The sequence below is a fragment of the Varanus komodoensis genome, unplaced genomic scaffold, assembly GCF_004798865.1.
Source record: "Varanus komodoensis strain SLA01 unplaced genomic scaffold, ASM479886v1 scaffold1, whole genome shotgun sequence".
Taxonomy (NCBI): Eukaryota; Metazoa; Chordata; class Lepidosauria; order Squamata; family Varanidae; genus Varanus; species Varanus komodoensis.
Window position 1 is genome coordinate 75,105,100 of NW_025335268.1, and position 14,028 is coordinate 75,119,127.

Below are 14,028 nucleotides of genomic sequence, written 5' to 3' on the forward strand. Positions count from 1 at the left end.
GCGCCCGGGCCAATCCGCGGCCTCGGCCGAGCTTCTGCGCCCGCCCCGCGAGCGGCTACATTGTAGCGAGCGAGCGAGCGAGCCCGCCGGACCGAGCCGAGCCGAGCGCAGCGCCATGGCCGCCGAGCCGCCCCGCCTGCCGCGGCAGCTGTTCCTGGCGGGCCTGGCCGCCGCCTACGTCGCCGCCTTCGCCTCCCTCTACGTGCAGCTGCCCGGTGAGCCGCGCTGCCGGGCCGCCCGGGCCGAGGGGCGGCGGGGCGCCCTTCGTGTCCCGCGGCCCCGGAGCCTCTCGCGGGCCGGGCGCGGGGGAGCCTCATCCTTGCGGCCCGGTTGGGGCGCGGGCGCTCGGCGTTCTGCACATGCTCGGGCGCGCTCCTGCCCGTCTGCGCGGGACGGGCTGCCGGGCTCCGCACCTTCCGTGGGCCGGAGCGGCGGGTGCATGGCAGAGCCGCCGGCTCCGTCGCGGGGTGTTTTCCTGCCCGGAGGGTGCGCTCGGCGCGTCTGCACCGCTCGGCGCCCGCGGGAGCCGGAGGCAGCGGGCCCACGTCAGCCTGGCAGGGCTCGGGGGCGCCCGGGACCCTCCCCGCGCTGCTCGCTGCTCCGGGCGGCGCGGCGACGTCGGGCGCCCCTGCTAGCCGCACAGGGTTCCCGGGCCTGCAGCCCTCCAGCTGTTCGGGGCCACAACTCCTGGAAGCCGCTGCCATTAGCCCCGCTGCCTGGGGCTGATGGGAGTTGTAGTCCAACGCATTTGGACGGCACCTTGCAGCCGACCCTTGCGTTAGAGCGAGCGCGCGCCTTGCTGCCCGAGTACTCGGGGGGGGGGGGGGATCCGTGGCAGCAAGCGGGGCTGCTGCTGGGGCAGGGGGCGCGGGGCGCAGGGCGCTTGCTCTTTCAGGCCATGAGGTGCCCTCCAGTGGGCTTGGACTACAACTGCCATCAGCCCCAAACGGCATGGCCAGTGGTCAGAGATTGTGGGAGTTGGAATCCCAGAGCGTCCGGAGGGCATGAGGTGCCCACCCCGCCTGTGGAGGGCTCGCCTGTGCCACTCCCATCTTCCTCTTCCTCGCGAGCTGCGGGTGGCAGAGCGTACAAATGAGTGGAACTTCTTGCGGACGCGGCTTGCACCCGTGGCCCTCCCCACCCCTGCCCGCTCCGTGCAATGATTTACGCAGCACGAAAGCCTCCTTCCAACAGATGCTCGCTCAGTGCCCCTGACCACGGCTCCCATGATCCCCAGCCTGGGAAAGCCGAACAGGCAGCTGCAGGCAGAGGAGGCCGACCCCCACCAAAGGCCAGGCCGGGAAGTCCCGCGGGCCCCTCTCCCCGGCCCCCCGTCCGTCCACGTGGCACTTAGCAGGGCTGCGAAGGCCAGGCCCGCCCTTGTGCAGGACGAGGGGTGCAGGCTCGCCGGCCCCCTCCCGCCCCGCACTGCCGCGGCAGCACGGAGCCCTGGTGGCTGGTCCCCCCTCGCCCGCCTGCCGCCCCCCCTCGCCCCGCTGGCCTGGGGGAGAGCCGCCCTCCCTGCTCCGGTTTCTCTTCCCGTTTCTGGCTCCCGCCAGCTCCTCCCTCGGCATCCGGGAGCAGAGCAGCCCTTCGTCCGGAGCCGTGCCAGAAAGTGCAGCCAGCTCCTGCCGGCCGGGCTCCCCCCGGGGACGTCCCCTGCTCCCCCTCGGCCGCGAGGGGTGGCGTGGCTGTCCCTGGCCCCGGGCACGGGCGCCGCAGCCCGTGCCCGCAGCTCGGTCGGGAAACAAGGCGGCGATGCTGCGGCTTGCCGAGCCGGACTCGGGGGTCGCTGGGGGTGGGGGGCCAGCCACTCACCCGCGTGCTCCCTGGGGCTGCCCTTCGCTTGTCGCCCACCACCAAACGAAGTAGCGCGAAGTGGCATTTCTGCGGGGCCCCGATCCGCAGGAACGCTCTCAGCTTGCCGCTTCTGCCCGGGCTGGATTGTAGCCAAGGCGGGACGCTGGCTGTGCCCATAGAATTGCCCTCGTGCTCCTCGGGGGGTGGGGACTTGTGTGGCTTCCGGCCCCCAAGGGTGGTCACCTGCAGGTGCTGCCAGCCCAGCAACGGGGGGTGGGGGGGGCGGGTTACAGGCCACATGCTCCGAGCTGGCGTGGAACAGGCAAGCGGGCGGCCCCGGCCCTTGGAGCGGCCGGCCTTCGTGGTCCTGGGCGGCAGGCAGGGAGCAAGGGCCCTGCAGGAGGCTGGGGGGGTCTGAGGGAGGGGTTGAAGGGGGGAGAGGTGGGGCTGCCGGCAGGCCGGCTGCCCCGCCTGGTGTCCTCTAGGCCGGCTGGGCTCGCACCCGTGCCCTGCCGTCCTGAAGGCGAGTGTGTGCCAGGCAGGTCAACTCCCCACCCCTCCCCCTGCCCTCTCCCCCTCAGTGGGGGACCCTCTGGCCCCAGCTGTGGCACATACTCCTCGCCTCGCTCAGCCCTGCTCTTCCCCGAAGCCCCTGTCCAGACCCCAGGACCACCGAGCGCCCCTCCAGTCCGGCGCCCTGCAGCCGCACCTCTTCCCTAGCTGGCCCCATCGCACTGGATCGACTGGGGACGGCTTGGGCTTGGCAGGGGCCACAGCAGACACCCAACACACCTGGGGGCCGGCTGGGGCTGGGAGGCCGCGGTGCCCCCCGCCAGGCGTCCGACGCCCCTTCTCTGTCCCCCCTCCCAGGCCTCTATGGGCGGGACGGCATCCTGCCGGCCCGGAGGATGCTGCGCGTCACGGGCAAGGGCTTCTGGGAGCAGCTGCGGGACTCGCCCACCCTCCTGTGGTTCTGCCCCCACCTGGGCCTGGACACGGAGCAAGGCATGGAGCTGCTGTGCCTGCTGGGGGCGCTGCTCGCCCTGGGGGCCCTGCTGCTGGAGCCGCTGCGCGACAGCCTCGTCTTCCTGCTCCTCCGGGCCTTTTACCTCTCGCTTTATCAGGTATGCCCCCGCAGGGGGGGGTGCACGTGTCCCGCAGCCAGTGCCTGGGTCTCCGTGCACGGCTTGACCTACCTGGGGGGCCCGAGGCGGGCAAAATCGGGGCTGGGGAAAGGGCCGTAGAGCCACAGCGGCCTCTCCGAAATGATCGAGCGGGCTGGGGGACGTGGCGCTGAGGGACGGAACGGGGTGCCCTCCGGAGGGGCTGGCCAGCATCTCCCAGGCTGCCCAGAGGGCCTGGGCACGCTTCAGCCCCTTTGGGCACCCAGCTTCCAGGGGTTCGGTGTGCAGCCGCTGCCCCGCCTGGGGCGAGACGGGGCCCGCCAGCCCCTCCTGCCGGAGGCATCCCGTGCTCAGGGGAGCCCTTCCTTGGAGGAGAAAACCGTTCCTCTTTCGGCCACTTCATGGAACTCCCTCTTGGGCTGGGGGAGCAGCTGGGCGGGGGGCGCTGGGGGCACGGGCAGCGTTCGATGCGGTGGAACGAATGGGAGGGAGGGGGACACGACCTGGCCCAGGAGGTGGGGGGCGCCTTGGGGTCGCGTCCTGTCCGAGTGCCCCGGGCTCCAGAGTTCGGGCGCACGCTTGGCCTCCACACTTGTGTTTGTGACCCGTGGCCAACATTTCCCAGTTGTGCAAGAGCCCCTTTCTTCGGTGGGGCTGGAGGATCCTCCCTTGCCTTTAACCGGCCGGACGGCCGTCCTCGGTCCCGCTTGCCTTTCAAGGCACGGTTGCGAGCGAGGGAGCGAGCTGCGTGGCAGCCCGGCCGTGCCTTCCGCCCCTCCGGCTGCGTGGCGAGGCTCCCCGCTCGCACGGCCAGCCTTCCAGCAGGGCCGCAGCTTGGTCGCCCCCCGCGGCCCCCCACAGGGCTGGGTGTCAGCTAACGAGAGGAGCCGTGCCGGGGGGCCGCAGTGGCGCCCCCGCTGCCTCTCAGGCTGCAGCCCTGTTGCTCGGCTGCTCGGCCAGAATGTGGCTCTCCCCCGAATACTTTCCAGTCGTGGGAAAGCGAGATGACCTTTCCCTTCCGCTCTTCCCAGCGTGGCTCCCGCTGGATGTGCTGGGGGAAGGGCGGCTCTGGGGAAGGCCCCCCCCCCCCCGCCACTGGCCCTGCTTCCAGGCCATCCCGTCTGAGTCAAGGCCGCCTGTGGGCCCAGGCGGAGAGCTGGGCTTTGCACCGGGGGGGGGGGGGTGCGGCTGGGCCCCTCCCGGATGGGGCGGTGTGTCCCGCCCTCTGCAGGTGGGGCCGCAGCGAAGCGTTGGGAAGGGCCGAGCGCCTGGGCCGAGCCGGACCCGCAGAGCCCTGCGAGGGCCGCCAGGGGAGGGCCCGGTCCCTGAGCGAAGCTGCGGCTCGCCTCTCTCCGGCTCGCTCGCTCCGGAGACCCTTCCTGGAGGCAGCTCCCTTGCAGACGCCGCGTGGCTGCGGCCAAAGCCTCTCCATCCACATGCTCTCTCTCTCCCCCCCGCACCCCCATTCGCAGGTCGGGCAGGTGTTCCTGTACTTCCAGTGGTAAGTAGCTTTCCGGGCCGTCAGGTGTGGTCTTTCCCCGTGGGGCGGGGCCTCCTGCTCAGGTCGTGGACGATGGCCGGGGCCGGGGCCGGGCGTATTTCACGGGCTCGGTGCTCCACGCTTAATTCTGTGGAGACTCCGGCCCAAAGGGAAAGACGGAGTGCTCTTCTTGGGCCCCGAGGGGCTGAGCCATGGCGGGGAGGGCTTGGGCCCCACGTCACTTCCCTGCGGCCCGCAAGGGCAGTCACCCGGGGCAGGAGGGATATTTGGGGGCAGGGGGGCCGGCTGGGCCCCGCTCCGGTGGGACTGCTGGTGAGCACCACGGGCGTGCCGAGCGCTGGGCCCCCCGCAGCGGCTCCCGTGGGCTGACCCCCCGCTGCCTTCCACCAGGGACAGCCTGCTGCTGGAGACGGGCTTCCTGGCGGTCCTGGTGGCCCCCCTGCACCTGCTGAAGTGGCGAGGCACAGCCTGGCGTCCGCACGACGGGGTCACCTTCTGGCTGGTGCGCTGGCTGCTCTTCCGGCTCATGTTTGCTTCGGGGGTGGTGAAGCTCACCAGTCGCTGCCCCACCTGGTGGGGGCTCACAGGTGAGTGGGGAGGGGTGGTGCCCCGAGCGCAGAGTGGGCGCGCACATCACTAGCGCGACCCGGAGCTGAATGCCGTCTCCCCGGTGGATCCCAGGCGTTTGCCAGCAAAGTGAGATCGTTCGGGAGATGCGGTGGATCTGAACGGAAGGCGTTGGCTGCCCCGATTTTAAAAAGGATCCCGGGGCAGCGATGGCTCTGCTTCGGAGCAAAGCGCGTTAAAAGTGAGCAAGAAACTGAGGCGCCAGTTGCCGGTTCTGTGCCCAGAAAGTCCGCTCACGCTCCAGCCAAACCCGGGGCACCTGGCGGCTTCACCTCAGCGCACTGTTGTGCGCAGGGGATCCCCTTCAAGGGGCTGCCCAGAGAGGCTCCGGGCAGGTCTGGGGAAGGGGCGTGTTCCTGGCGTGGAAACGCGGCGGTCGTTGCAGAAGCCCTTTTGAAACGTGGCAATGGCTGGCCGGCCACGTCGTGCGCAGGGGGCTGCGGCTGCGTGTTTCCCGCCCGCCTCCAGGTGCGCCAGGTGTCGCGGCCTTCGAAGTGAGTCGTGCGGAAGCCTTGGCACAGCACTTGCATATCGCCCCCCGCCAGCCGTGTGGCTGAGACTCGGCGGCGGGATCCCTCGCTGTTGGACCTGAGCGCCTCTGCCCGTGCCACGCGAGCCCAGCCTCCGTGGCCGGATCCGCCCTGCGAGCGGCGGAGCAGGGCACTGGGAGAGGAGGGCCCTCGCGGGGGCTTGGTGCCAACGCAGGCGGCGGCCCTACCAGGCCAGGGGTCGCCTGGAGGGAGTTACAGAGAAGCACGGGGGAGCTGCTGGCCTGCCTGGGGGAGCCCCAGCTTGCAGAAGTACGTGTAAAACGTGTGTGCACCCCCAAAAGAGGGTTCCCCCAGAGAGGCGGCTCAGGGCGGGGCGCGCCTGCGCATCGGGTACTCCCAGGCACACAATGCCGGGCGCGTGCGGGAGGAGGGGCTGTGAATCGGCCTGGAATAGAGTTGGCCCAGAGTGTTCCCAAATGAGGGGCCGCGGCCTGGAATAGGACAGGCGGGGGGCGCAGCAGTGCCTTGTCCTCGGCCCCCTGGCCCGGCGCGGCCTCTGTCCCACCCGCCCGCCCGCCCTCCCTCTCCCCCTCCAGCGCTGACGTACCACTACGAGACCCAGTGCATCCCCACCCCGGCGGCCTGGCTGGCTCACCAGCTGCCCGTCTGGTTCCAGAAGCTCAGCGTGGTGGCCACCTACGTGATCGAGATCGCCATCCCCCCGCTCTTCTTCGCGCCCGTGCGCCGCCTCCGCCTGTTCGCGTTCTACAGCCAGGTACCCCTGGGTGCCTCGCGGGCCCCTCCTGCCGAGAGGCGCAAAGCAAGCTCCCGGTCCTCAGGAGGAGCAGGGTGCCGGGGTGTGGCTGCGGGGGGACGGTCCTTGGCTGCTGGCGGGGAAATGGGGACCACCCTCGCTGCGTCCGGGGCTGCTGCTGAGCCGGGGCGGAGTGGGCGAGCCCTCTGGCGCCCCTGGGATGGGCATCCCGGCTGGGGCCTCGTTTGTGCCCCTCAGACGTGGTGCGGCCATGGGGGCGCCGCCCTGCGGTGCTGCAGCCCGGCGGTGTTGGCTTGGGGGCACCTGCAGCTTCCCTCGTTCCCACCTGGAGAGGATGGGAGCTGCGGGGCAGCGCGGGGGGGTGGGTGCAGCCGAGGGGCAGCGCATCCCCTCACGAAGCTTCAAACCATCCCAGGTCCTCCTGCAGCTGCTCATCATGATCACAGGCAACTACAACTTCTTCAACCTGCTGACCATTGTCCTGAGCTTCTCCCTGCTTGACGAGGAGCATGTGGGGCTGTGGCTGGGCCACGGCCGGAGGAAAGCGGCAGGGGGTGAGTGCCTGGGCCGCCCGTTGCCTCGGAGGACAAGGGCCCCGGGCCCTCCGATCGGGCCGCAGCTGCAGCGGTGGAGGCTTGCTCGCCTGCCGATGGGATGGGGGCCCAAAGTGCCGGCCAGCAAGGGTTCTCCTGCCCTCGGAGCCCCCCCCCCCCGCTTGCCAGGCCGCCTCTTCCTGGGATCGGCTGGCTTCCCCTGCTCCGCCGCTTTTTCGGAGCGATGCCCCTGCGTGCGAAGGCTGCCAGCATGCGCCTGGCGTGCCATGCGGGCAGAGGCTTGCGCGAGCGGAGGAGGCCAAGGGGACTGGCCCGTCTCGCCAGCAGGCCTCGCAGAGGGGTGGGACGGGGGGCCCGGCCCTGTGCGGACTGAGCCAGACGTGGGTGGCTGCGGAGTCTGCGAGCGACCCTCCGGCTCCCCCTCTCTCCTGTGGCTCCGGGGGGGGGGAGGCTCCCCGTTTCCTCAGATACGCCTCGGTGGCCCCCGAGAGCCTCCCGCGAGGCTTCCTGGCAGGCGGCTGCCAACACAGCCGGCCTCGTGCCCAAGTCCCCTCAGAGCGGATGGCCCGACCACGCGGCCCGGCATGTGCCGTGGGCTGCTGCCACTTGCCCTGCTTCCGCTCCGCAGCCGCGCCCCCCCGGGTGCTGTCCGTGCTGTCTGCGCTGGCAGAACTGGGCGCCTACAGCTTCCTGGCCTACTGGACCACCCGCTACTTTGGGATGGAGATCAACTGGGAGCAGAAGGTGCTCGTGTGCAGGACAGGGGGGTGCCGGGGGGGGGGGGAGCAGCGGGGGCGCCACGGCCCTGTGGGGCTCAGTGAATGGGAGGTGCTGCTAACGCCCCCTGAACGTGGTTCGGGGGCCGCACTCGGCTGGGCCGGCTCATCCCCGCCCCGAGACCCTGGCTGTCGCCTCGGTGCCAGTGCCGGCTCGCTCTGACACGGGTCACCTGCCCCGGGTGGGCAAGGCCTGGGGGCACCCCCGCTCCGCAAGCCCTTCTCCCCATTGCAGGTGCCTGCAGGCTGGCACGTGGGGTGGGGGTGCATGCAGGGCCCCCCCTTGCGGGGAGCCTGCAAGGACTCTGGCGGCTCTCTCCCCACAGCATTCACCTACCACGAGTTCATGCAGTGGCTGAAGACGGTGACCCTCCCGCTCGTGGGGCTGGGCTTTCTCTCCCTCGCCTGGGAGATCCTCCAGGCCGGCTACCGGTGAGTGACGGGCAGGGGCCCCGCGAGGAGGCCCGGTGTGGGGGGCACGCGGCCCAAGCCGCTCTCCCCGGGCTGCCTGGCCCTGTGAGGCGGGTGACCGGGTGGCCAGCTCCGGCCAGGGGTGCCTCCTCTCCCAGTGCCCGGCTGCTGGTGCATGTGCTCCTTTCCCTCCAGCGCTGCCTGCGCCCGGGGCGCCCTCTGGAAGCTCTGGGGCACCGTGCAGACGGTCGTCTTCGCCACCGCCGCCCTGGGGATGTTCGCCATCAGCCTGGTGAGGGGCCTCAGGGGGAGGCGGGAGCAGGCCTGGCGCTGCCGGGGGGGAGGGGGAGGGCCGGGCCGCGGGGGCTCCTTGCTTGGAACGGAAGGCACTTTTCAGCGCGTTGGTGTCCTGCTTTTCTCAACTCGCGCGTCCCGGGCAGCGTCCGGAGGCTAAGCGAAGGCAGAGGCCAAGCTCTGCTGAATGGAAAAGGCGCCAGCTGCCCCTGGAGAGTGTGAACCAGGCAGAGACTCGCGCCAGCGGGCCCCTGGCGAAACCCCCATGCGAGTCGCTCTTGGCCCCCTCCCCCCTCCACTCGGACAGGCCACCCCCTCCATGGCTGCCTCTCCACCCCCAGCAGATTTGCAGCTGGTGCATTTGGCCTCAGACGCCCATCAGCCCCAGCCCAGCGGATGGGATCCTGGAGCTGTGGCCTGGCACTAAATGCGGCTGAAGTCCTCCTGGGGCGGCTTGTCTTTCCCAGCTGGGGGTAATGGGAATGGGAGTCGCCCCCCCCCGGAGGCCTCTGCAGGCACTGTGCCCCCGGCCGCAGGGCCTCTGCCGCTCCGCTCCGGGAAGAGCCGTTTGCGGGGGCCCGGTGTGTCCCACCGGCCCCGGTGAGGGGTGCCCAGGCCCGCAGGGGGACTCTGGCGGGGGGCCGTGCCCCCTGACCAGCCACCGCCTCCCCTCCCCCTGCAGGTGCCCTTCACTTACATCGAGTACGAGTCCAACGAGCGGCTCTGGCCCAGCGTCCACCAGCTCTTCGGGGCCGTGGACCGCTTCCAGGTGGCCAACTCCTACGGGCTCTTCCGGCGCATGACGGGAGTCGGGGGGCGACCCGAGGTGGTGCTGGAAGGCAGCCACGACAAGCAGGCCTGGACGGTAATGGACCGGGGGCGGTGGGGTCGGGTCGGGTCGGGGGCAGCGTGAGAGCACAGCTGCAGGGGGCTCGCTGGAGAGCTTCCGGGGCTCGGGCGGGGCGGGGGCGCCCCTGGCTCCCTGGGGTCCCGCTCTGTGGCTGCAGAGGGCCCCCCCCCCCCCCCCCCCCCCAGCAGCCCGCAGCCAGCAGCCCGCCCAGACGCGGCCCTTGCTTCCCGCAGGAGATCGAGTTCATGTACAAGCCGGGCAACACCAGCGCCCTGCCCCCCGTCCTGATCCCCCACCAGCCCCGGCTGGACTGGCAGATGTGGTTCGCCGCCCTGGGCCCCCACAGCCACAGCCCCTGGTTCGCCAGCTTTGTCTACCGCCTCCTGCAGGGCAAGACGGAAGGTGAGTGGCCGGGCCGGGCCGGCGAGGGGCTGGCCCGGCCGCCTCCACGGCCCCTTTGGAGACGCCGGCGGCTTCCTGGGGCTGCCGTGCCTGCAGCTGAGGGGGCGTTCCTGCCTCCCGGTGGCCACCCCAGAAGAACCCCCGGCCCGCCACACAACTCGTTCCCAGGAAAATCAGGGGCACACGTTCCCACGGCTGGGACAGCTTCCTGGGGGGGGGAGGGCTGCGGGAGGCCAGCCTGCGCCCCTGGCAGGCACCCCTCCCACCCGTGGCCCTGGGGAGCGGCCAGGCGGGAGTCCCCCCCTCTCGGCAGACGCACGGCAACCCCTCCGCCTCCCCGCAGTGATCCGCCTCGTGCAGGCCGAGGAGTCCGGGTACCCCTTCGCGGCCCGGCCGCCCACCTACATCCGGGCGCAGCTCTACAAGTACTGGTTCACCAGGAGCAGCGAGGACGGGTGAGTGGGGGCGCGGGGGGCGCGACCGGGGCCCTGGCTGGGCCCTGACCGGAGAGGGAGGCGCTCTGTCCTGCCCATCCCACGTGGCTGGCCCCGTGGCAGGTCACGTGGGCCCTGCCCTCCCCTCCCTCGCCTCTGCCCACGGAGGGCCGGCGGCCTAAAGCGAGGACGGAGCTGAGCCTCTCCCGGGGGCCGGGGGCAGAGAGAGCCTGGGGCAGCTGCGATGGGCCCGGGACAGGCCGGGCTGAACAGTGCCCCCCCCCCCCCGCAGGTCCCTTCCCCAGAACTGGTGGAGGCGCCAGTGGGTCGAGGAGTTCTTCCCCGTGGTCTTTCTGGGCGACCCCAACCTGGACGCCCTCTTAGCTCAGCACAACCTGAAGGTGAGCGGGGCGGTGGGGCCGCGGCCCGTGGAAAAGGTGGGCCGGTGGAGGGGACCCCGGGGGGGGGCCTGTGCATGCTGGGGCGGGGGCAAGCGGGGCACGTGCCTTGGGGGCCCTCCTGGAGGGCAAGCTGGGCTGGGCGGGCTCCCAGTCCCCCCCGCCAGCCCCAGCCTTCCCCCACTGCCCCCGCCGTGCTGCCCTTGCCTGGGCCCCCCGCCCCAGAAACGCCCCTCTTCACCAGCCTCTCCCTCCCCCCCAGGACAAGACGCCCCTGAAGCGGCCCCCGGACGGGCTCCTGCCGGCGGCACTGCAGTGGGTGCGGGCCTCCCTCCCCTCGCACTCCGGCCCCGCCATCATCTGGGCCCTCTACCTCACGGCGGCAGCCATCGGCCTCCTGCGGGGGGTGGCCGCAGCGCTGCTCGGGGGCAGCCCCCCCAGCGGCGGGAAGCCCCGGAGCGCCCGGCGGGCAGAGCCGGGGGCGGACCCCGGGGGTGGCGGGGAGCAGGCCGGCGGTGAGAAGAACGGGCAGCTGCGGAAGAAGGAGGCGGTGGCGGCGGCGGCGGCGGTGGCAGAGAAGGGGCCCCGGGGCCCGGCAGAGGCCCCCACGGAGGGGCCGCGCAATGCCAAGAAGAGGAAGTAGCCGCCGTGCCGGGTGGCACCCGACTCCCGGGCGCAGGTTGAGCGGTGCCGGCCGGCCTGGGCTTGGCTCCCTCTGGACGCGGAGCCCCCTCGGCCGTCTGGGGGAGGCCCCCCCAGCGTGGCCCTGGAGTGCCTGTGGGGGGGGTCGGGGTCTCTCTCAGGATCTCCTTGCTGTTGCCTCTGTCCCCCCGTTTCCTGCCCCTCCGCACAAACAGGCTGTGGGTCCGCCCCCCCACACACCCCGTAGCACCCCGTGGGGCTTGCACTCCCCCCTTCCTCCTGTGGAGGCCGGGAATTAGGCCGTGGGGGCCAGCCTTCCTCCCATGGGCCGCAGCGCCACGGGGCGCCCGGCACCCTGGCCGGCCTCTCGCAGTCTGGGGGTGCCAAGGGGCGCGTGCTGGACCGGCCGTGGCCGCGTTGAGGCCCACTGGCTCTGGCACTAGCTTCCACTGGGCTGCTGGAGAGGGGGGGGGAGAGTGGCCAGAAGCCCCCCGGGAAGAAGGGGCTTCTTTTCCCTAGGAGTCCCCGAGGCCCCTTCCTCCGTGCTGCAGCCCTGAACCAGGAGCAGTCGCAGCCACCCCGGTGGCCCCCCCCGCCGCCCCGCTTGCCTGCGGAGCCCCGCTGCCCATGGGGGCGGGGGGTTTCAGGGCTGCCCCTGGGCGGGGGCCTTGCTGGAGCCAGGGCTCGGCTGCAGCCCACTCCCTTCCCCAGGCGCTGCGCGGGGCCAGAAAGAGTTGCCTATACTTTTCTAAATAAAGCCTTCACGTTCCGGCGGGCCTGCGTGTGAGTGCGGGGTGGGGGACACTGCCGTGCGGCAGGTGCCTCGGCGTGTCCCCCCGGGCCACTGCACCGGGGAGGTGGGTCCCCCGGAGTGGGACTCGTGCTGCAGACACGCGGCTGGGGCGGTGCCACGGAATCCGGGGTGCGGAGTGGCCTGGGAATGGGGCCGGCACCACTGGGGTGGCTCTTCCCTGTGAGCTGCCCTGGGGGGGGGCAGGAGACGTGCCCCGGGCTGTTTTCCACGGGAGAGGGCAGGAGGGCACCGGCGGGGGGGCGGGGGTGGATGGAGAAGCAAGAGAGCAGGCAGTGGGGGGGACGTGCAACCAGGTGGGGCTGGAGGGCCGCCGTGCAGCAGGGGGCCTTCTGTCCAGCGCCCTCGGTGACCCGGGGCTCTGCCTGCTTAGTGCCCCGTGGAATCGTGGAAGCTCCCCGGGGGGGGCTTCCGGAGTGTGGTAAACGTGGACCCAGGAGGGCGACTGGCTGGCGAGCTGCCTCCCTGTCCAGGCAAGTGGCCCCGTGCAGCCCTCTAATTGCCCCCCCCCACGGCCAAATGCCCGCGCCGTATGGGCGAGCGAGCAGACGGGCCTCCTGGCTCCCCCGCATCGCGGCCGCTTCTCTGCAGGAGGGCCGGGGGCCGCAGGAGCCCCGCTCTTCTCGTGACGAGGCGGGTGCTTGCCGTGGGCTTCACCGCCCAGCGGGATGGACCTCCGAGGGGGAGGGGAGCGGTCCCTGCCCCCCAGAGGGCACTGGTATGGCCAGCATGCTCCCACTCCCCTGCAGACCCCAAGATCGATCCTGGTCTGGGCCAAAGGCTTCCGTAGTCCCGCATCTTGCTTGAGCCGTGGCCCCGGCTGCCTCTGGGAAGCCCGCCAGCGGCCCCGGGCCCCGGGCCCCGGTCAGAGGCTGCCCTCCGACGAGAGATGCTCCCCCGGCAATCTGGACGGCTTTTAAGGGGGATGGGACAGATTCCTGGGAGGGGGCTCTCCGTGACCACTGGCCCTGCTGGCCACGGGCTCCTCCACCAGCGTTGGCCCGCCTGCACGCACTGCTGCCGAGGAGCCCGGGCAGGGAGGGGCCTTGCCCCCACCTGCTGGGGGACCTCGCGGGAAGCTGCGCTGCCACCGGGGCAGGTGGCCCTCGGTCTGACAAGCGGGCTCTTTGCCCATTCAGGGAAACAGAGTCAGAAGGGGCTCCCGGGCCATCCAGTCTGACCCTGGCTCCAGCTGGCTCCACTCACGCCATGCCCCCATGCGCATGTCTGGCCTGTCCTTGGACACCCGAGCCCGTTCCTCCCCCTCGCGGTCCTAGGCAGCCATCGCACAACAGGTAGCGACAGATCGCTTTCGCCATGAATTTCTGTGACCCACTTTTAACTGCATCGCTCCATCTTCTGGCCACAAATTATTCTGCTTAAATCTCCACCGGATGAAGAAGCCCTTCTGTTTCTCTCCCCTGAATCCCGGCACCAATGGGCTCCCCAGGGCAACCCCGCTGAGTTTCATGCCCAAGAAAAAGGCCATCCTGCGCTTTCTTCCCGCCGGGCGTAGCATGCGTCTCCCCTGCTCGCTCTTTCTCTCAACTAAAAAGCAACGAACCTGGTACGATCTCCTGCTAGGCAGGTTCTCCAGACCCCAAATCCGCTGCGTTGCTCTTTTCCAGCTCTGCTGTGCACCCTTTCAGATGTGCCAACCAGAAATCTGCAGCTATAATTCTGTGCACGCCATGGCGAGGTGGCCCCTGGAGGTGTATTGGCCTTGCTAAATCGAGCGTTCCTTTTCCGACCCCTTCCCTGACGCTGCCTCTTTGCGGGGCCACGTGCCAGAGTGGCGCTTCGATCGAGTTCCTGGCTCCCAAGGCTCCATTCCTGGTTGCTCCTACTCGGCTCAGTCCCCGTCACTGAATTACGATTTCTCCTCCATGGCTCTTGATTTACTCCTCCCACACTTCCTGGCCCGTTTAGTGCCTGCGTCCCCAGGTCTCTAGAGAACTTGGTGCGGTGCACGGAAATTGTTTCCTTTGCTCCCGCCACTTGGAATAGTTGGATGCCATCGGCGAAACTGGCCGCCTCGCGGCTCGCTCTGAGATCGATCACGAACGAACAAGCGCAGAATCGCCACTCCCAGGCCTGATCCCCGGGGGGGGGGACGGGCTTCTCCCCGCCCACCATCG

General features: G+C 70.9%; 1 protein-coding gene across 1 annotated transcript; it reads left to right on the plus strand.

The window, feature by feature from the left end:
- The first annotated feature begins 99 nt into the window (after positions 1-99).
- Positions 100-11,849, plus strand: LMF2 (lipase maturation factor 2). Its single transcript, XM_044429482.1, has 14 exons — positions 100-215; positions 2,671-2,924; positions 4,397-4,425; positions 4,816-5,012; positions 6,140-6,318; positions 6,734-6,872; positions 7,501-7,635; positions 7,975-8,080; positions 8,255-8,351; positions 9,036-9,218; positions 9,437-9,605; positions 9,949-10,060; positions 10,332-10,440; positions 10,700-11,849. The coding sequence occupies exons 1-14, from the start codon at positions 116-118 to the stop codon at positions 11,078-11,080; spliced, it is 2,190 nt and encodes a 729-aa protein (XP_044285417.1). The 5' UTR covers positions 100-115; the 3' UTR covers positions 11,081-11,849.
- Positions 11,850-14,028: the final 2,179 nt, after the last annotated feature.